General features: G+C 38.6%; 3 protein-coding genes across 4 annotated transcripts in view; 2 read left to right on the top strand and 1 right to left on the bottom strand.

Annotated features, from left to right (window-relative positions):
- Positions 1-1532: 1532 nt before the first annotated feature.
- LOC107035718 (lysine-specific demethylase lid) lies at positions 1533-15165 on the bottom strand. Its single transcript, XM_015253279.2, has 9 exons — positions 13757-15165; positions 12894-13110; positions 10712-11986; positions 10083-10210; positions 9104-9298; positions 4372-6840; positions 3840-3960; positions 3351-3493; positions 1533-2630 (listed from the first exon to the last, which is right to left on the bottom strand). The coding sequence occupies exons 1-9, from the start codon at positions 14003-14005 to the stop codon at positions 2565-2567; spliced, it is 4863 nt and encodes a 1620-aa protein (XP_015108765.1). The 5' UTR covers positions 14006-15165; the 3' UTR covers positions 1533-2564.
- Positions 15166-15229: 64 nt separating this feature from the next.
- On the top strand, positions 15230-17043 carry LOC107035725 (cytochrome b-c1 complex subunit 8). Of its 2 annotated transcripts, none has more exons than XM_015253292.2 (3): positions 15230-15329; positions 16517-16682; positions 16753-17043. In XM_015253292.2, exons 2-3 carry the CDS (start codon positions 16529-16531, stop codon positions 16845-16847), a joined length of 249 nt encoding a protein of 82 aa, XP_015108778.1. In that variant the 5' UTR covers positions 15230-15329; positions 16517-16528; the 3' UTR covers positions 16848-17043. The 2 variants fall into 2 exon arrangements, with proteins under 2 accessions (XP_015108778.1, XP_015108786.1); XM_015253300.2 differs by having other exon boundaries at positions 15252-15354.
- Positions 17044-18067: 1024 nt separating this feature from the next.
- LOC107035460 (epidermal growth factor receptor kinase substrate 8) overlaps positions 18068-20406 on the top strand; it is a 14771-nt gene continuing 12432 nt past the window's right edge. The window contains exon 1 of the mRNA XM_015252871.2: positions 18068-18237. The gene's annotated coding sequence lies outside the window, so the exon portion shown is untranslated. The remainder of the gene's footprint in view (positions 18238-20406) is intronic.

The following is a 20406-nucleotide window of genomic DNA, read 5'->3' as shown; positions in this document are numbered from 1 at the left end:
GCGTTTTTTCTAAAACTTTTCGGAAGTTCACAAAAGTTTACATCCTTAAAGTGCCGAAATTATTATTATTTATAGTCTCCCGACTTTCCATCACTGAATTCACTATTACCATTCGTAAAAATAAAAAACATCGTAAATCGCAACATAAAATCATAAAATTACTGCATTTCACTTACCTTTTGAATCAGAATAACAAAAACTTGCGATGAATGATAGATGAATGAAGAGTGAAGCGAGATCCGAATTTTCTGCATTTCGGCGTGACTCATTCTTGATATGACACACGCGATATACACAGAGTAAAAAAAAATCCATTACTGTTCATTCCCGTTGATATAATGGAATTCGATGAGTCACCCTCGACCTGGACATTGATTTGCCTATCGCGCGAACTCCTTTTCAATAACTTGTCAGCGCACTGATTTCTCACAATTAAGAAATAAAAGTAACATTTTTTTATTGCTGATTTTCAGTCTCGTTAACTGTCAGTTCCCGTTAATGCCATTTCCCGGTGCGATTTTCTCGTCAAGTGAACGGAAAATAATTGATTTTCATTGGGAGATAGCATCTGTCATTGATTCTCGTGAAAATCGATAGACCGAGAGAGGTGATTCATTTTTTATGAAACCTCGAGTTAGATTGATGGAGAAGAAAGACTGCGGAACTGAGTGAGTCATTGGGAATAAAATCCAGTGCTTCCTTACGATGTAGTGGCTTAGTTATTCAAGAATTGAATTTGAATTCCATTATTCTGGGTACATAAAGTATCGTGCAGACTATCGCTATAATTTTCCGTGGGTATTTGAATGAATTCCAATGGGAAATTGAAAGATGTGTTTCGAGGAATTCTCCTGGTTTATCAATTAAGTTTACTTCACAGTGAAAATCCCAGCGCATTCGCTGAATAATGATTAAAATTCTTTTGAGATCTCATGTATAATATTCACAGAGAATATGAGATAGAAAAAGTTCAATTCATTTCGATTTTTCTGTTCACATTCGTCTGTTTTCACTGTATACTTTTTTTTGCATTGCAATTTTGAAGGAAGGCACTCATGATAAAAAATTACTACAGAAAAAATATCAACAATCGAGTGTAGAGAAAACTCTATCAATTTTTTCCTGTCAGAATTTTTTACCCTCCCCTATATCTAGAAAAATGTCACGAAAAAAATTATTCCTCATAGAAATCAACAAATAAATAACAGAATTCCAATAGATTAAAATAATAGAATTCAAGAGAATCCCAATAGAATTTCCTCGGAAAAGCGAGGATTTCTCTCCTATTGGATATTTCATGCATGCAATGGCCTTACGTTATGTATATTTCCATCTTTCTACTCACCATTATTCAGTGGCCTTTCGAAAAGTAGAATCACAACTATTATTCCCAGATGAAAATCGATTCTCGTGATTCTCCCACTGTTGCTGGAATGCGTACACTCGTAGAAAATCACGTTCCAGGAAAATAAACAGGAAATAAGGAAGCTATTACAACTCTAAGATCTGAAAATATTCAAATAATCTGCTACTGTTCCGTGAAATGAAATCCTTCGGTTCTCTATATTTAATATAATCATGTTTTGTCACAGCCTGTTTTAGTACAATGGGTATGCTTGTATTTAAAACACACTGTGTAGTAAATGTTCGACGCCAAAAATTACGTACTTTATTTATCGATATTCCCGATGACAATCAATCTTTCCTCCTCAATATTGAACATTACTCTTCACTTAGAAATTACAGGACATTATTGTTGATAAACAGTGTATCATTGTACAAACTTTTTGTTTTCAAACGTATCATTTAATCGCCTCATCCCAATCCTTTTCTACTTCCATATACTTGTCATTTCTATACAATACGCAAAAATATATAGCCCTGTTGTTCAAAAGATCATAATCATATGAATAATATTATCACTAATAAATAAATAAAATACATGAGTGTGCAACACATATTGAAGTGGTGAATGTTAAACTGCATATTTACAAAGATCTATTTCCATTTTCTTTCATTCATATGCCCAATGTTTGATGCTGATGCTGTATTAGGAAAGCCACAATAAAGAACTTCATGTTGGAATAAGCACACAAGTTCATGTTTAATAAAAAAAAAGAAAATGAAACCATTGCATGACACATAATTCGGTCAACTCTTGCAACATATGAATTCTCGGATAAGACAGTACTTGAGGAAGGCAAAGTAGATATGATATATATTTTGTTTTTAATAATATCTGAGTGTAAAATTCTTTCGTTACAAAACTCTTGTCAATCCTCCTCCATACATTTTACATCTAAATAATTTGTTTTACTCTTTAATACATGTCTCAGTCTATCTACACACACCGCAAGTGGAATCAGGAGATATCCTTCAATACCGAATATAAACAATCGCATTGATTTTCAGAGCTTACTCCATAAGCCAACATCCCAGTAACCCTTTCAAACCCCTCAATGTACTTGTGATGAATCTGGGATATCGACAATTGGATGTTCATTCGTAAATCCTCAATATTTCATGAATAAATTGTGCTGAGCCTAAATGGAGATGCGAACAGGCTAGTAGGTCCTAGCGAAGGACGACGCCTCCTGGATATCCGGCTCATTGTCCCCACTGAGATATCCCTGGGAGTGAAAAATTCAAACAAGTGCATCTAGTGCTCAGAATAATGTCAGCTGTAACCGACACAAGCACTATTCTAATGGTGTAGTAAGAAATTTTCGAGTAGGCGAGTTTTCAAGCTCTCAGTTAAATTTTATTACTGATTTTTTGGTCTCTCTTACTATAAATTATGTGCTGATAGATAGACAGATGTTTGCTGCTTAATGTTTCACAATACACTTAATGAGCTCATAAACTGGACTACACGATTTTTTTTAAGTGCAAATACGTAATAAATTAAAATTATCAATAAGCCACTGTGTGTAAAATTTTTCACCAGTTATTCTGATAACTCAATATTTGTACATATCCTTCATATGTTTATCATCTATACAACTCTAATCATTCGTAAAGCCATGTTGAACTCTTGTTAAGAAATAGTGAAAAGCTAATCGCGAAATAATCTTAAGAATTTCCAGCCATTTAGACCAAGTCATTACGCAAAATATATGTAATGGAACAAAAGAAAACTTGTGATCAACGTAAAAACAACTGAATTTACCTACAGTGAAAAACTACTTAATCGATGAATGAGGAACAAGTGTAAAGATGCACATGCGAGTCGAAACGAAAAGTAAATTTAAAAAAAATAATAATGATGCCATCCGTGATGAGGATAATAATAAAGATAACGAAACGTCAATGTCAAACGAAAAGATCAAAAGTTATCTGACTTTTCGTACCGTTGCACTCTGCTCGGCATCTTTGCAATTGCTACAGATGTAGTCGTCCTCTTCGGTGAGTTCAGTGCGATCGAGACCTACACAGTGCATGTGAAACCAGCCGTCGCATCCACCGTCACATTGTACCCAGTCGACTTCACGACCTTAAAAAGACCAGTAAAAAATCAATTGTCAATGAAACATTTAAAAGAAAAGAAGAGAAAAACAAGTTCTCATACAAGTCTTGTTTGATTCCAATTCCAAGGTCTCAAATACGAATAATCAATTAATTGTTGAATGGCTCTGCTTTCAACAATATCGAAATAGGATGAAAATATCTCTTACACAAAAAAGTTTATCAAGAAATATTTGCGACAAACATTTTTTATCTCAAAATAGTTTTCAAGTGGTCAGCACCAGATTGCATTTATTTTGGTAATTGTCAACTTGCAATTTTTGAGTTCAAACAGGACTTGTTTGAGAAAATATGTTAGGGATAATTCAACGCACCACTTGGTCGTAAACAATTTCCAGCTGCACAATCATCTTCTTCATCAGAGGTGTCTTGTTTAGTCTTTTTCCTATTGCCACCTCTCTTTTTTGGTAGTTCCTCACCCTCTTTTCGTTTGATCTAGGAATAATATTGAGGAAAATTTGAAGGGCAGTTGGAGTGGCAAAGTACATCAACGAAGACATTTGATAGATGAAAATCAACACGTGTTTTTTTACAAATTAGTCTATTAGGATATTTTCCATCAAAAGTTCTTGACAGAAATTTGTTTTTTTTTCACTAAATTTTTTTTTAACACAATTTCCCCGTAAATGCGTTCGATTTTTCTATCAAATTGTTTCGTATTTGTACTGATACACAGCAAAAAAAGAAGATTCCTAGAATCTAAATAACTCTTGTCACAAATGTTCTCTTGATGCATGTGACGAAGATTTAAAAAATTAAAGAAACTTGGAAGTCCATGTTAATAATATACTCGATCTAACACATATTTTGTCTCCCAGTAAAATAAAAAAAACCAGTGATCAATACCTTTCTTGGGCCTCGTTTGAGAGCTCCTGGAGGCGTAACCATTTTCTTAGCATCCTTATTATTAAAAGCCTTCTTCTTAACAATGGTCTTCTCATCAACAGGCTTCTGCCTCCCCATCTTCTTGAGTAACTCAAACTCCTCCGACTTCCTCTTCCTCCCCCGTTTCTTAGGATCTTTGGAATCATTATTGAAATTGGCTTGGACCTCCTCGAAAGCAGCGTACTTTCGTACACTGCTGGGACTGTTGGTGTGACTGAGAATGCGCCAAATGTGTTGTGTTTCATCAAGAGCAACCTCAAGAAGATCGCCCTCCATCATGAGTTCGTCCAACTTAGACCTTGCACTCTCCGAAAGAACCACCGAGTTTTCTGGATTCTGTGGTAGTTGCAATTTTCGTTGGAACTTTGAGACATAAGAGTAGGCATGCTCACTGCTATTGAATGTACTGCACGATGGCTCATCCCCATCAATGGTAACAACGTCATCATCATCATCAGCAGTGCTGAGCACACTATCGTCTGAATGCACACCACTGAGTGGTGCAATAGCCTGTACACGTTGATGCAACTCTGGATTATTAGCTGCTTTCTTCAATTCGCTACTAATAATTTTCTCAGTTTTCTCACGTGCAGCAGCTTCAACGAGCTTCTGTGAGAGAACCGACAGTTTAGCAAGAACTGAGGATATTTCTTCAGTGGCGAGTGCCTGCCTAGCTCGATCCTGCCAATTCATAGCCCTCTCCGTCAGGCACTGAAGTGCTTCTCCCTCCGGCAAACGAATTGGAATTTTTTGTAAACTAACTAGAAGTGCAAGAATAGTTTCCAATCGTGGCCTTCGAGATCTCAAACAGCAGGGACACAGGAATTTAGTTTCTCTGGCTGATGCCACTTTTCCTTTGTACATTGTTTTTGGTAGTGGCACACAGTTGGAGTGAAACCAGTCCTTGCAGAGTTCACACTGCAGCATCAAACCGAATCTTGGTCGTCTGCAAACGCAGTACCTGGAGTCATCGTATCCAGCCTTGGATATATTTCTCTCCCTCAGATTGCGCATTGCCTCCATCTCTCGTTGCTCAGCAAGTTTGAAAGCAGCAACAACATTGGCTGAGTCACTGGAGTCGTCCAATTTCGTGTCACAAACGAATACCGCACCAATGGCCTCGTCACCCTTGTTCTTCTTGGTCTTGAGTGCTTGAACTCCAACACCAATTCTCGGTGAGAGGGCCTCCATCAGAGTGTAGTGAGAGTTCTTTCTCAGGAAAGTCCTTGCTGTCCTCTCTTTCCAGACTTTAGCCTGCGACAGGGTGGACTCCAGCACTGGAAGGGCGTCAAGATGCAGAGGGATGTTCCTCCCCTTCTTGACGAGCTCCTCAAGAGTGTCGTAGTATGGGAAATTCTCCCTTGCCTGGACCTCTTCCACAGTCTTCGTCCAATTCTTCGTTTTAGTCAGTATATCCTGTAAGTTGTCGAGACTCGGTAAGTACGCGTCAATGTCGTCAGCCTCCTGTATAAACTCCTCGATCATGACGATATTCTGACGACTCTTGGACTGAAGATACCCCTTAGCTTTCTCCTCCCACTTGTCAATATTGATGACAAGTTGTTGCAGTTTAGACAGCATCGTTTCAATGCTGAAATGAGGGGGAATTGTCATGCCTGTTTCGATCAATCTGGCAAGATCCTCACGTGTCACAGACTTGGAATCGTCCAGCATGGATTTAACTTCATCCAGCCACTGTATCTGGCTCAACTTCTGCTTGAGCCTCACCAGCGGTGGCAGTTCAATGCAAATTGAATCACCAAAGTCGATGCATTTCTCCAACTTCTCGACATTACAGTCATCAAACTTTGACTCCAAGTCCTCAGCGTCCTTCTGAAACTGCACAACTTGATCCAGAATATACTTAACTCCATCCGATTCCTTCAACTCGCAACACAAATTCGTTATCTCCTTGTAAAACAACGTCAACTCCTCGACAGTCAACTTGTATTTGGTATCAACTGACTGTCTCGTTCTCGTTCGTTGTTTATTATTCAACAATTGTTGTGCAACACTTGCACACTTCTCAGCATCCTGCACAGCAGTTGTCAATGCAGTTAGTAATTCACTCTCTGGGAACTTCTTGCTCTCAGCCTCGCTCAACAGCTCCTTCAGCTCACTCAACTCAATTTTTTCACCCTTGGGATCCATGGCCTCTTTGACTTTTGTCACCCACGAGTCGAAGGACTCGGCTTTGAGTTTCAATTTTTGCAGCATTATGGGCAATTCGTCCAAGGTGTAGCGATAACGGAGGGTGTGCTTTTCCGGTGGGCAAGAACAGAGATCAGTGAAATGTCTTAGACATACCAACTGAGAACTGTGACACGAGCAGGTCACAGCACTGAGGAAGCATGTCGTTTTACATGCCTCACACTGTCTCTCATCGTCTGGTAGTAACTCGAATGCTTCCCTCTCAGCCTCAGTGACACCCTGAACATAGATTGAACATTTATTTAATCAAACAAATAGTCAATCCCTTGGGATATGCCATAACTATTCACATTCTGGGGAAATGAGTAAGGAATGAGGCTGACAATGTAACTGTAAAATCTAAAAATACACAAGTAATCTGCTATTGTCGCGTGAAATGAACTCCTCTGGTTCTCTATATTCAATATATTCATGATTTCGCAGAGTCCATTTTATCGATATTCCCGACGACTTCACTTCGAAATTACAGGACATTATTATTGATAAATAGTGTATCATTGTACAAACTTTTCGTTTTCAAACGAATTATTTGATCGCCTCATCCCAATCCTTTTCTACTTCCACATACTTGTCATTTTTATACAATACGCGAAAATATATAGCCCTGTTGCTCGAAAGATCATAATCGTATGAATAATATTATCACTAATAAATAAATAAAATACATGAGTGTGCAGCACATATTGAAGTGGTGAATGTTAAACTGCATATTTGCAAAGATCTATTTCCATTTTCTCTCATTCTGTATTAGGAAAGCCATAATAAAGGACTTCATGTTGGAATAAGCACACAAGTTCATGTTTAATAAAAAAAAGAAAATGAAACCATTGAATGACACATAATTCGGTCAACTCTTGCAACATATGAATTGTCGGATGAGACAGTACTTGAGGAAGGCAAAGTAGATATGATGTATATTTTGTTTTTAATAATATCTGAGTGTTAAATTCTTTCGGTACAAAACTCTTGTCAATCCTCCTCCGTACATTTTACATCTAAATAATTTGTTTTAANCTCTCATTCTGTATTAGGAAAGCCATAATAAAGGACTTCATGTTGGAATAAGCACACAAGTTCATGTTTAATAAAAAAAAGAAAATGAAACCATTGAATGACACATAATTCGGTCAACTCTTGCAACATATGAATTGTCGGATGAGACAGTACTTGAGGAAGGCAAAGTAGATATGATGTATATTTTGTTTTTAATAATATCTGAGTGTTAAATTCTTTCGGTACAAAACTCTTGTCAATCCTCCTCCGTACATTTTACATCTAAATAATTTGTTTTAATCTTTAATACATGTCTCAGTCTATCTACACACACCGCAAGTGGAATCAGGAGATATCCTTCAATGCCGAATATAAACAATCGCATTGATTTTCAGAGCTTAATCCATAAGCCAACATCCCAGTTACCCTTTCAAACACTTCAATATACTTGTGACGAATCTGGAATGTCCACCATTGGATGTTCATTCGTAAATCCTCAATATTCCATGAATAACTAAGAAATCTCATCCTTCGATACTGAATATAAAAAAATCACACTAGTTTTCAGCGATTAATCCATAAGCCAACATCCCAAAATTGGCAATTTTATTGGATTCAATGACAAGAGAAATTTATTGTCGCCCCCCGAAAAATCAGAACGTCAACATCGTGCGAGCAACAGAGGCCATATTATTCCCCAAAAAATAGAAATCAAGACGAATTAACCAAAATGGCTCGACAGATCGACAACTGCCCTTCGCAATCCGCATATTCCTCAAAAAATAAGAATATCAATCCCCCGAATGTTCAACGGATTGCCAGCGTTTGGATACATAACCTCAAAATATAAAAACTCACCAACTGCTGAATACCGTTGCAGCACTCTCTTGACTTTTCAATTTTATATTGTGTATTGTTGGTTACATAATCAGCAAAACACAGTTTCATTCAAAAACTGTAACCAACTCCCTCAGTCTTGCCCGATAAACTAATAAAGAGTGTCGGAGATATGCCGGGCTGTGTTCAACGAGTGGGAACAGAAAATCCAAAAATTTGAGGAATTAAAAATAATCTAGACGGAAATTGCGCGCTTAGTGGCGACCGGTTGACGACGATTTAATGTGCGCAGACATTTTATGGAGGGGGACAACTACTAAGGGACTTGTAACGTGGACAAGATCGAGATAGAGTCGGTGGATACGTTCAATGGACTGGCAATATGCTCAATATGCTTTCTCGATTATTCAGTATATCTGTGTATTATCACTGTTATGTTAAATTTATCGTTGAACAGAATGAAACGATGGTCAGTGGCCACAGCAGTCTCTGTGCGGTGAGAGGAGGGAGGGATTAGCTATCAGCTAACTTCACACTTGTGTGTACATGTGTTAACCCCTACTCGACACATATAAACAACAATATAACACATTCGGCCTAACTCTTGGCTGTGGATTATTGTTATTATCGTCTGTTGTCAATTCCTACTTACCCACTCGAGCAGATTTTTCCTCAATTTTTTCTCATCCTCCACCATTTGCAGCATATCTTGATATGTTGCTGTTGCTATACCAATGTCTAGGGAATCGGGATCCAGAGACATTTTGCAGACCAATTCGTCGTGGGAGAATACACAGAAACGGCGGAGATTTGAGTAATGGGCGATACACTCTCTGCCAACTTTCAACTGGAAATATTTTGAAAAAAAAAATTGATTTTGAATAAGACCTTTTGATTGTTGAAGGTTTTTATGAATATTTTAATGAATCTTTGGGGAATTTCTATTGGAAGTCGATAAAGATTTTATTGCTGGTTCATTAAAATTTTACTAAATAATTCTATTAGGTTTTTGGGCCAATTCTATCCAAGATTGGAAACTTTGTTATTTTATAAAGAGGTATTTCATATGAAAATGTCAATTTTTTTATATTTCACTACGGAATTTGCTGGGCATAAATTTTATAATTTTTTCCGCTAGATTTTTATTTATTTGAAATCTATGGAGTTTTTGCTATGAAAGAAAGACAAATAGGCTTTTGCAACAGAATTCTAATAGAATGGAAGTTTCAATAGAAATTTTATAGAATTTCTTAGTCAAAGCATTCGAGCTTTTTCTATTAAATTTTTTTATACGTGGTGGAATCAGGTTGATTAATTAATCGAATAAACAAACAAGATTTTTTGTTTATCACTCGGTCATTACAGAACTTGTTACTTTTGTATATAAGAATATTTGAAATTGCAAAATCATGTTGTTCTCAAGAAAGAGATTAATTAAAACAAGCCCTGAAGTAAATAAAGATAAACGTTTGCATTTACTCAAGAATCAACAAAAAATTCTTCATTTCGCACGGAAATAAATACTCCTGCTTTCCCAATTAATTAATTATTCTAAAAATCCATCAAAACATTACGGTAGTTTCGAAATAATGATAATATGAATATAATTCATGTAACAAAGGGATAATTACCCAATCAGCAGGTGCAAAATTAACAGCTTCAGCAAAGTTGTAACCCTGATTGAACCCCGCGTGATAAGCACGTGGGAAAGTCACAACAAATTCACCAGCATGCTGGTCTGTTCTGAAGACTGGTACAGCTGAAAGAGCAAAAAATGTCATTCAATTTCCATAATGAAGAAAACAAAACTCGTCAACGCGTGCGTGAAAATTTCACAGAAAACCCAGCGGATTCGCTAGAAAATTTTATTGCATTTCTATTGAGTTTAATCTACTGAAATACTTTCTATAGACATTCCTCAGCTCAAATTTTTCAAGCTTTTTTGTTAGACATTTGTAACGAGAGCAAAAGAAGAACAGTGAAAAAAAAAACAGAAAATTAATGCCGAGGAATTTCTAAAGGAAATATCTCAATAGAAAAAGTTGTATAGAAAGATGAAATTTTACTGATTTTTTCTATAAAATAGTTTCTATTGAGCATTTTCTATAAAAGAAACAGCAAGACAGTGGAATCCTTGTATAGATCTGACAGAATGGTCAACAGAAGTTCCCTAGAAATACACCAGAATTTTCCATCGAATTCACTGCGTTTCCCTATAAAATTATTTCGCCCCTGAATACTCAAAAATCTCTTCATTTACCAGCATTAGTCAAAATCGTAGGATTCATAATAGTCACAAGTTGATGAAGTAAATCAGGTTGGCTGTGGAATAGCTCAGGTGCAGCTGATTTCATGGAATGCTCAAACCGTTCAGCTTGAGAGCCAGGTACCCCATACCAGGTTTTCGGTTCGCCCCAGTGCAGATAATTAATCGAATAACTCCAGTGATCCTCATTGTGCCAGCAGAATGTAGCGAAGCACATGCCCACATACATCCAGGGAACTTTCATGCCACTTATATCAGCATTGATGTGCCCCAGAACACTTCCCTGCAGAACAGGAAGATTATTGAGGTTCCAGGCGGACTCTGCGTACTCCTGATCGCAGGTAAACAAATTGACACTGGTTTTCGTTGGAAATCCTGAGCCATGATCCATCGTGTGTAGATCAGCTCCATACTCGACAGTGACATCCTCATCGATGGAGGACACAATTCTCCAGAATTCCTTCTCAACGAGTGATGTTGGCACCATGTGCACAGGCATATTGAAGTAATCGCTCTTGAACTGATCAGCCATCTCCCCAAATTGCTGGAGTGTGTATTCCCTCTGGGCCTGTTCGAAGCCAAAGGCCTCCATGGGTTTTGACACCTCTTCAGCCACGCATTTTGGACATCTCCAGTCGCCCTTTGGAATCTCCGTCAACGGTGGAAGCAGGCAAAATGTGTGGTAACTGTCGTCACAGCCATCGCAGAGCAGCATACTCTCCTCCATGTCCCCTCGTCCGCAATTGTGACAGATGTACTTTGCCAGAGGATCGAAGTCGTAGTTCTGCTTGACACCACGAGTTTTGTTAGATTTTTTATTTTCTTTGGTGAAACCAGCCATCTTCGGACCAGCCCCGTAGAACTGGAGTTTCTTAAGCTCCTTACTGTCGGCATCCAGATCATCTTTGCATTCATTATCCGAGTCACACTCCTCTTTGCAATCCTCTTGTTTTATGGAGACATCCTGCTTGTCGTCTTGGCCGGTGAAGCGCTTTGATCTTCTTGAGAATTTGGCAGGGGGTGGTTTTATCTGCTGTCGGGAGATGATACCGTGGGGCTTGTAGTCGCGATCCTTCTTCTCGTGGACTTCTGTCTCGGGCTCGATCTTTATGTCCCCCAGGGTTTTCCCTTGCTTGAAGACGTCGAAGGGGTAGAGGATCCTTTCGTAGTGGTTCTTCAGAATGCTCCCCACACTTCTGCCTGATGGGTACCCCAACTTGTTCGCAATCTTCGCCCATCTTCGCTCCCTCGTGACGGTTTCAATACCACCTTGGTGAACAAAATTGTAGACTGGTTAGTAATAGGTTTTTATGGTGCTGAGAATGGCGGAAGATTCGCCTGTGGAAAATTCGATTTCGGCGATTCTAGGGGTGTGCAAGTAGTTTTGTCGTGTGCAAATTTGTTTGCACTTGAAAGACATTTGCATATGTGATTGTGTGATCCTTGCATCCTTAAAAATCCTCTAAATTGAATTTTCCGGTGGTGAATATTCCTCTAGTTCCAATTTCATGTTTTGATGAAACTGAAAACAGCAAAGGATTCGCCAGGGGAATATTCGATTTAGGGAGATCTAGGTGGAGGCAAATATTTTTAAGTCATGTACAAATTCATTAGCACTTGAAAGATATTCGCCTATATGATTGTTTGACCCTTTCATCCTTAAAAATTCTCTAAATTGAATTTTCCGGTGGTGAATATTCCTCTAGTTCCAGTTTCATGTTTTGATGAAACTGAAAACAGCAAAGGATTCGCCAGGGGAATATTCGATTTAAGGAGATCTAGGGGGAAGGAAATATTCTTAAGTCATGTACAAATTTATTAGCACTTGAAAGATATTCGCCTATATGATTGTTTGACCCTTTCACCCTTAAAAATCCTCTAAATTGAATTTTCCGGTTGCGAATATTTCACATGAATACTTGAAGCTGAAACTAGCGAAAGATTCGCCAGCGGAAAATTCGATTTTGGCGAATTTAGGGGGACGCAAAGATTTGAGAGTCATCTACATACTCGTTTGCACTTGAAAAACATTTGCACATATGCGTGTGGGCCCCTTGCACCCTTAGAAATCCCCAAAATAGAATTTTCCGTTAATGATTATTGCACTAGTTTCAGCTTCATTAGCTTGTGCCCTCTCAATGATCGTTTGACATGAAAATCTGAATATATTAATCACCTTCGTCAGTCACAATTTTGTGTAACGAGTAAAGATCAAGAGCCTTTCTCTCAACCAGTGGTATCTTCAGTGACGAGCCCTGCAGCTCCCAGAATTTAGCAATTTGATCTAAAAAATTGAGTTTTATTCTGGTTTTCGCCTCCAGCTCATTCAATCTCTGTATCCTCGGTGTGAATTTGAATTTGTCAACATCAACGGCAAATGGTGGTTGCCAGTTCTGAAAAGGGAATGAAAAAATCCATACATTCCTATTGCGCTTCAATTCTCAAAATTTTCGGAAACTATCCCCACGATTATTCGCCACTCTAAACTCAACATGAAATGACTCTCCCGAGAACTTTGTCCGCATTATCATCGTAATCGTGGAAAAAGGGACGATCGGATGATCTTATCCTCCCCCCTGACATTGTTCAATTTGTCTCGGCCATTTTATCGTGAAAATTCGAACGGTTCGTGCGCCATAAAGCAGCAGTACCGTTTCACGAAAATTGCTATGATCCCTTTTAAAGCGTTTAGACCCTGGAGATATCGAGTTAAAACAAACATTTTCGCTTGTAACTAAATAATGACGCAATGGGAAAAATTTTCTCCCTTTGTCCGATCAGCCACCTTTACTTCATAAATGCTACCTCAGTCCCTTACCCCCCACTTTGCTTTCTATTGTCACGTACCACCGCGACGCCTCACTCCTGCAATTTCCCCCCATCCTCCCTCACGTTTTTAATCCCACATTTGCATTTCATAAATTAAAAAACCTTAATTCAGTAATTTCTGTCATTCAATAATTCAATCAAAACGAGCGAAAAGACGTCAAAATCATCACGCCTGAAACAGTAGAAGGACAATGGTAACATGGCACTTACGGGTGGAGGTTTGATCTTGCATATGCCAGATTTCTCAGCAATCGGACGTATTTTAGCGATATATCCGAGTGGATCCAAAAATTCTTCAGGTGTGGGTTCGAAAACAGGCGCCTCAGGTGGTATTCCGAATTCAAAATCACTCTCATTACATCCACTCGGTGTTGATTTATCCCCCATAATGTCCCTCGCATTAGCACCCCGATTGAGTCTCGTGGTGTCCATGTTATTCGCATCCACCTTGGACACCATAACTAGTGGCGTAACGAGAATCAGATGAGCAGAAACTGTACGGGGCCCACCTCTTCAGCTTGGCAAATCAGCAAAATGATGAATAACGAAAAACGAAGGGAAAAAATGAAGCTGAATGAATTCTCCCGAGAGACGACACGAATTGTCCTCGCCAGTGATAAATGGCGATAGTTCTCCTGTTTTATTTACGATTCTCACTCCGGCATTAATTCATTTAGCTCCGAGTGCTTGCCCTGCCGAGCCATGATTGCAATTACACCACTGGATTTTTTCAGTCTTTCGAAGGGACTTCCGTGGAGTTTTGACACACAGTTGCACTGGACTCTCTCATCCACAAAACACTAACGCGTCACGGATTCACTCGATTCCATGAAATCCACACGTCAGTTGATTGATCACTCGCGTCCTCACAATTATCCTAGCTCACTTGACTATTATTTCTTCCCTATTACTCCCCGATTCTGTCTGCGCTCCCATTAGACTGCGACTTTTCATCGGACTGTCGTGTAACATTAATGCATGTTACGCGCAAACTCAACTACTCTTTTTGGGTGTCTCTAGTGGTCCTGCAGCAACGAGAAGCAGCACTGAACAAGCACCAAGCCTCGCGCACGGCTAACTGCTTTTTCAGTATTTTCTGTTTGCCCTCTCACTCTTCACGGAACTCCGACAAGCTGCTTGGGGCTTATTCCCTTTAATTCGGCCCCGTTCGATGTGCCGTCTGTTGTAATAACGATAAACGTGGAGTTATCCTGTCGTAGGAGTCCCAAATATACCGAACGGGGGCATTATCTCACTGATTAACGAAGCACTCGTCATTGAGGAAGGGAAAATCATTCCTTGAGACACGAGATTTTGTCAGATCTCTATCCTAGATTCGTTAGTTTTTTCGTCTATTCTGATGATCCTCAAGTTTTGAAGGCTTGAAGAAACAGGCAGTTGATGAACAACAGTCCCATATTTCAATGGGCACAACAAACGATGCTTCATTAATTCACTTGTTCGAACTTTTGGTGTTATCACTTTGATACACTTCGGGGGATTATTTTTCAATCACAATTTTTATTGATCACACAATTCACGGATGTCCCAACTTTCTCGGACAGGAGGAGCTACTTTGTGATTGTATTTTTGCTGCGATTGGCTGGGGCGAGGGACCGATGGCCGTCGGACAGTCTCGCCAACGTGAAGGGGAGAAAAAACTGGGGGTTCTAGGGGCAATCGGGGGTTTGATTGGCAGAGGCGAAAGGTAGCGCAGCGCGTGCGGTGCTCAGTAGTCAGTGCACGGGATCGTGCTCAGTGTTGCTTGTCTAAATTCGTGGAAGTGAGTCGCTTTTTCGTGTTATTATGTAAGATACTTGTTTCTGTGTTATGAGGATATTTGGGAAATTTATTGTTCCGGCCTTGAGGGGGAGAATTAATTTGTCTGGGGGGATGAGCTGCAGGCTGATTTTGAATGTTGTCAATAGTCATTTTGGAATTTTGCGAGTATGGTTTTGCATGTTGCATGAATGGGGTTAAGTGCGGTGGATGTGTCAGGTGGAGGGGCATATTTCTTGGTAGATTCGTAGGAATTGTTCAGAGGTAACGTCAGTGTGGAATGTTGAGGGTGGATGGGTTTTAGCTCGTTGCGATAATGGGAAAGGCTGTTGGTAACCTCGTAAAAATGGGGGGCCGTCTACTTCAGACTGAGCCCTCACGAGCCTAAGGCATTAGGGGAGGGTAGGGTAAAATGGACACTTTTGACTTTTTTAAAAATATTCATAACTCAGAAACAGATTTATCAATTGAGTTCAGGCTGAGCTCATCACACAGAGGAATCATTGTTTTTCAATTGAAAAATAAAATCATTTCATTTCATGAACAATTCAACACGCCATGAATATTTAAAAAAAAGTCAAAAGTGTCCGTTTTACCCTACCCTCTCCTACATGTCTGTATGGGAGATATATTTGCAAGAATGAATTGTTGCAGTCTTGAGGGCAAGTCAGATTTTAAATGTTATTAATAGTTATTTTGGAATTTGGCTCGTATGGTTTTGGGAATTCGATGAATGGGGTTAACTGTGGTGGATGTGTCAGATGAAGTAGCAAAGTTCCTTGATAAATTCACAGGAATTAGTGGATGGGACAAAATACACTTTTTTTTTTCAATGTTTATGACGCTGATACAAATTTAGAGGAGGGTGGGGTAAAACGGACACTTTAGACTTTTTAAAATTATTTATAACTCAGAAACAAATTGATCGTTTAAACTCAGTTTAGGCTCGTCACAAAGGGAAAGAATTGTTCTTTGTATTGAAAAAAATCATTGAATTTTATCAACATTTCAACCCCTCATTAAGATTTTAAAAAAGTAAAAAGTGTCCGTTTTACCCCAACCTCCGCTGTCGATTAAGCTCAGTCTACGTTCTCCTCACAACGGGGAAAAATTCCATTTCATTACGATTTCACCAAGTCATTCACATCTCAAAAAAGGGAAAATACCCATTTTATCTCACTTACCTTCTAGCTCTTTGCAACAATGGGAAAGGGTTTTGGTAACCTCGCAAAGATCCGAGGGATCGTCTACTTCAGACTGAGCCCCTACGAGCAAAAGGCTTTTGCTGGAGCAATATCTCATGGTGTACCCAACACCATTCGCAGAATCAGAGAATCTGCACTCAGAGTGGGACCTGGTGAGTGTGTCGAAATTTTTGAGAATTCAATAATTGTTGATTGAAATTAATTGCATCATTTTTATTTTAGCCATGATTTTCACTTATCTGGTATATTCGTGGGCAAAACAAGAGCACGAACGTGTGGTGAGGAAGAAGCCCGGCGATTTCGCCAATGATGTCTAAAGTTGAGGATTGGATAATCATTAGTTCAATAAAAATCTTGAAACTATGAGAAATTTCAGTTGAGACATTCATTGAGTGTGATTGTTATTAGCTACGAATTCGAATAAATAGAATTTAAGTATTTACGTTTAATTTTTCTCCTGCTGTATAATCAAGTTAGAAATATATCAGAATGATAACAATCATTAACTGGAAATCTGGTTTGGTGGAATTCCTTATGAGTGAATGGATTTTTGTTACACCATTATGATTTAATATACATGTAAGAATTGGGATTCTGTTGGAGCTTTATTGGAATTCAATTAATTTTTTCCTGATTTCTAATGATAACTCTTTACCTGATATTTTTTTATAAGACAAAATCAATAGGTTCTGTTTTTCACATGTACATATAACTCAGTCTTTAAAATTGTTTTGTAAGGGAATTGTGGGGCATGAGCTCTCCTTTAATTTCAGTTTTTTAGTACAAGATGCAAGAAACAAAATGGAAAAGTCATGACCAAGAAGCTTTGTAGAAAACAAAGCCAAAAAAGTTGTATATCAACATCTATTAACTTTCTTCAATCAAATATCTCTTAAAAAATCGCCCATCAAAATGGCATAATTTTCAAGAGGAATCCACGAAAAGTCAATAGAATATCAATCGAACTAGAAAGTCAATAGAGCATTTTAGCGAATGCATTCGTATTTTTTTTTAATTTCCTTCATGAATCTCCCTAAAAAAATCGACTAATTTCCCAATATTTAATTTCTACTTCTACATGACAGAATAAGTTACATAGAAAAATAAAAATCTATTGACTCCCTTTTACCGAAGATCTATCGGAAAATCTCGTGTCAAAATTGCCCCATCCTCAGCAGAAATGATAAAAAAAATATAGAATTTCCAAGAGAATTCGAAGGAATCGAAAAATAAATCTATTGCCTCCCTTTTATGGAACAATTCATCCCTTTATTATTTTCTATCTACATTTTTTTCCATTCATTCTTCCTATTTACTCTTTTCCATCGCATTGTCTCCCACCTGCGATGCTCGCAAGTGTTTCCCCCTCACCAATAAAATTTCCGGCTGATTTTCTCTCGCTAATGTTCATACGCACCTGAAGGCGGCCGATTGTCATACAGTCTGCACTCGCTGGAGAATCTCAGGTGGGGAACAGCGGCCAGCCAATCAGCATCACCGTGAAAGAAAGTCAGCGTCGAGGCCGTACGGTAACGAGTGCTGACGAGCCACAGGTAGTAGCTCAGGTATTTTCAGTCGACGATGAGTACACCCTAACATTTCCAAAAAGATCGTTCAGTTCAGTGTCACTCGCCCCAAAAAAACTCAATTTCCCCATAATCCAATAAAAATAATCACCCTACATGATATTTGTGTAAATACACCTAGGTAAGTAAACAAAGTGAGTGTTTATCGAAATTTCTCTGAGTAAAAAAATATATTGCACTCGTGGTAGTTGAGTAGGTGCGAAAGGAAGTATAGAATGGATTTTCGTTCAGTGATCGATAATCAGAACTGAGAGTATTGTGTATGACTATTCGAGCATGGAAATTGGAAATGTACATGACACTCAGGTATTTATCGCTCCTAAGAGATGGAAAAATCCGTAAAAAAGCCCCCTGCATTGATGGAATTGCGTTGATGTGGCGCTCCTTGTTCCATGTGTTTCTGTTCACTACCATCGACTTCGCCGATCCCATTCGTTAATCCTCCAATCGAGGAAAATTTATACACCCCTCCCAATGTCATGTAGTTTTCTCTCCCGCATTCAATTTATTGCAGCGCATTACCTCGCGAGCAGCGACTTCACCCTCCCATATTTGAAATTCCGAGAGTATATTGGAATTTACAGTAATAATCCGTCCAACCGGACGGAGGTACTTCAACAACAGTTATCCGTTGATTTCGAGAGAATTCAGTTGATGTAAAAGACTCATTCGATGGGGCCCAATTTACATAACGCAATTGTCACCTGAAAGTGCAAATAACTGAGCAGATTGCATTCCGATATTCATATCGCGATTATTCTCCGTCAGCCGCGATTTTCCGTCACTTTTATCCTCCCGAGAGCTCCTCTGAAATGCTCCCCTGGTGGAAAAATTGTTGCTTCTGTATAGTTGAAAAAAAAAAGAGGAATGTATACCGGCATTGAGAATTCGTAATTGCCACGTTCCACCCGAATTAACGGTACCTCAGACTCAACGCATATTGCTTTCGTTGCATGCCACGCAGAGCTCCTTCTTCACTGTTGAAGCACAATTCATGATTGTACCTTTATTTCGTGATCACTGTATTCTCACGCATTGTTATCGCAATACTGATAAGAAATTGATACATCGGAGAAAAATGAATCAATAATGAAACATGCGAGTTATAACGAAACCCGATCTCATTGGCAAGTAGCTTATCACTCTCATAAACTAGTGGGATTATTTTTCTTTAACTCTTCATCTATCAGGCTCTGGTGTCGGCAGTTCTAGAAATAAGTCGGCTTCTTCGGTGCCTGCAGATCGAAATTTAAACACGTATTCGTGGATGGATAAATGTAATTGAAAGACTAGCGAAGGCGATAGACAATTATATTCAGTTTCTGTTGGACTCTCTATTTGTTTTTAGACGTTTTGTTTAGATAGAAATGTTTAATGGAAAGTACTCAGTAGGAATAATCAATGGAATTCGATTTTTTTTCAAAACACGCATTCACGTATGAAAAAATGTAATTGAAAAACCTAACGAATTCGATAGAAAATTCTATTCAGTTTCTATTGAACTCTCTATTTGTTTCTGGCCGTTTTTTTCAATAGAAATATTCGATGAGAACTATTCTATAACAATAATCAATAGCATTCGATTTTTTAATGAAAAGAAGAAATAACTCATGTCGAGGAGTTCCTGCAGAAAATGTGTCAATTGAAAAAGCCATATAGAAACATCAAATTCTGCTGACATTTTCTATAACATATTATCCACTAAAGAAACGCGTGAACCTTCGGAATTGATCGACAGAATTAGCCCAAACCTACTAAAATTCTCAAATAATTAAATCCAATATTTTTTTAATAGAATAATAAAACTCAATACAAGTTCAACCGAAATCCAACACAATTTCCAACAGAAACCGCCTGCTTCTCCCACGAAATTTCTTCGTGCGCATTGAAGAGTCGAGTAGAATTCCCCTGGTAACGTATCGATGAATGGAATTTCAAACATTCACATGCATGAATAACATCATCGTGACAATCATTGATCTCTCCCATCGATTTTTCCACGCGTGAATGAATCCACTGGGAAACACTCCTACGAAAAAACTACGAGTCGATAATTATCCGTGTCCCCCGCAACGGTCGGGATTTTTTCCACTCCGAGAAGATCGAAATCGCGTTTCGGGATTCTTGAATTTTATGCGTAGAAAGTTGCCTGTGGAATGTGACACAGGGTGTTGCGAGAGTCGCCTTGAAGAGGTCGAATTAAAAAACAAAAAGAAGCCTTATACACAAGAGGGAAAAAAAAACTAAAATCACTATAAGCTTGCATTCCAAAGGGAAAGGTTGCACTCCC

This window comes from Diachasma alloeum, unplaced genomic scaffold, assembly GCF_001412515.2.
Source record: "Diachasma alloeum isolate Michigan unplaced genomic scaffold, Dall2.0 Dall_scaffold_00176, whole genome shotgun sequence".
NCBI lineage: Eukaryota > Metazoa > Arthropoda > Insecta > Hymenoptera > Braconidae > Diachasma > Diachasma alloeum.
Note: the sequence above shows the minus strand (reverse complement) of the source record. Positions and strands in the feature narration are given on the sequence as shown.

Coding starts and splice junctions, on each gene's coding strand:
- LOC107035718 (XM_015253279.2), bottom strand. CDS start 14,005: ATGGTGTCCAAGGTGGATGCGAATAACATGGACACCACGAGACTCAAT. Junction 3,961..4,371: donor TCAAACGAGGCCCAAGAAAG/GTATTGATCACT, acceptor TATTATTCCTAG/ATCAAACGAAAAGAGGGTGA. Junction 3,494..3,839: donor AAATTGTTTACGACCAAGTG/GTGCGTTGAATT, acceptor GGTCTTTTTAAG/GTCGTGAAGTCGACTGGGTA.
- LOC107035725 (XM_015253292.2), top strand. CDS start 16,529: ATGGGAAAGGGTTTTGGTAACCTCGCAAAGATCCGAGGGATCGTCTAC. Junction 16,683..16,752: donor TGCACTCAGAGTGGGACCTG/GTGAGTGTGTCG, acceptor TTTTTATTTTAG/CCATGATTTTCACTTATCTG.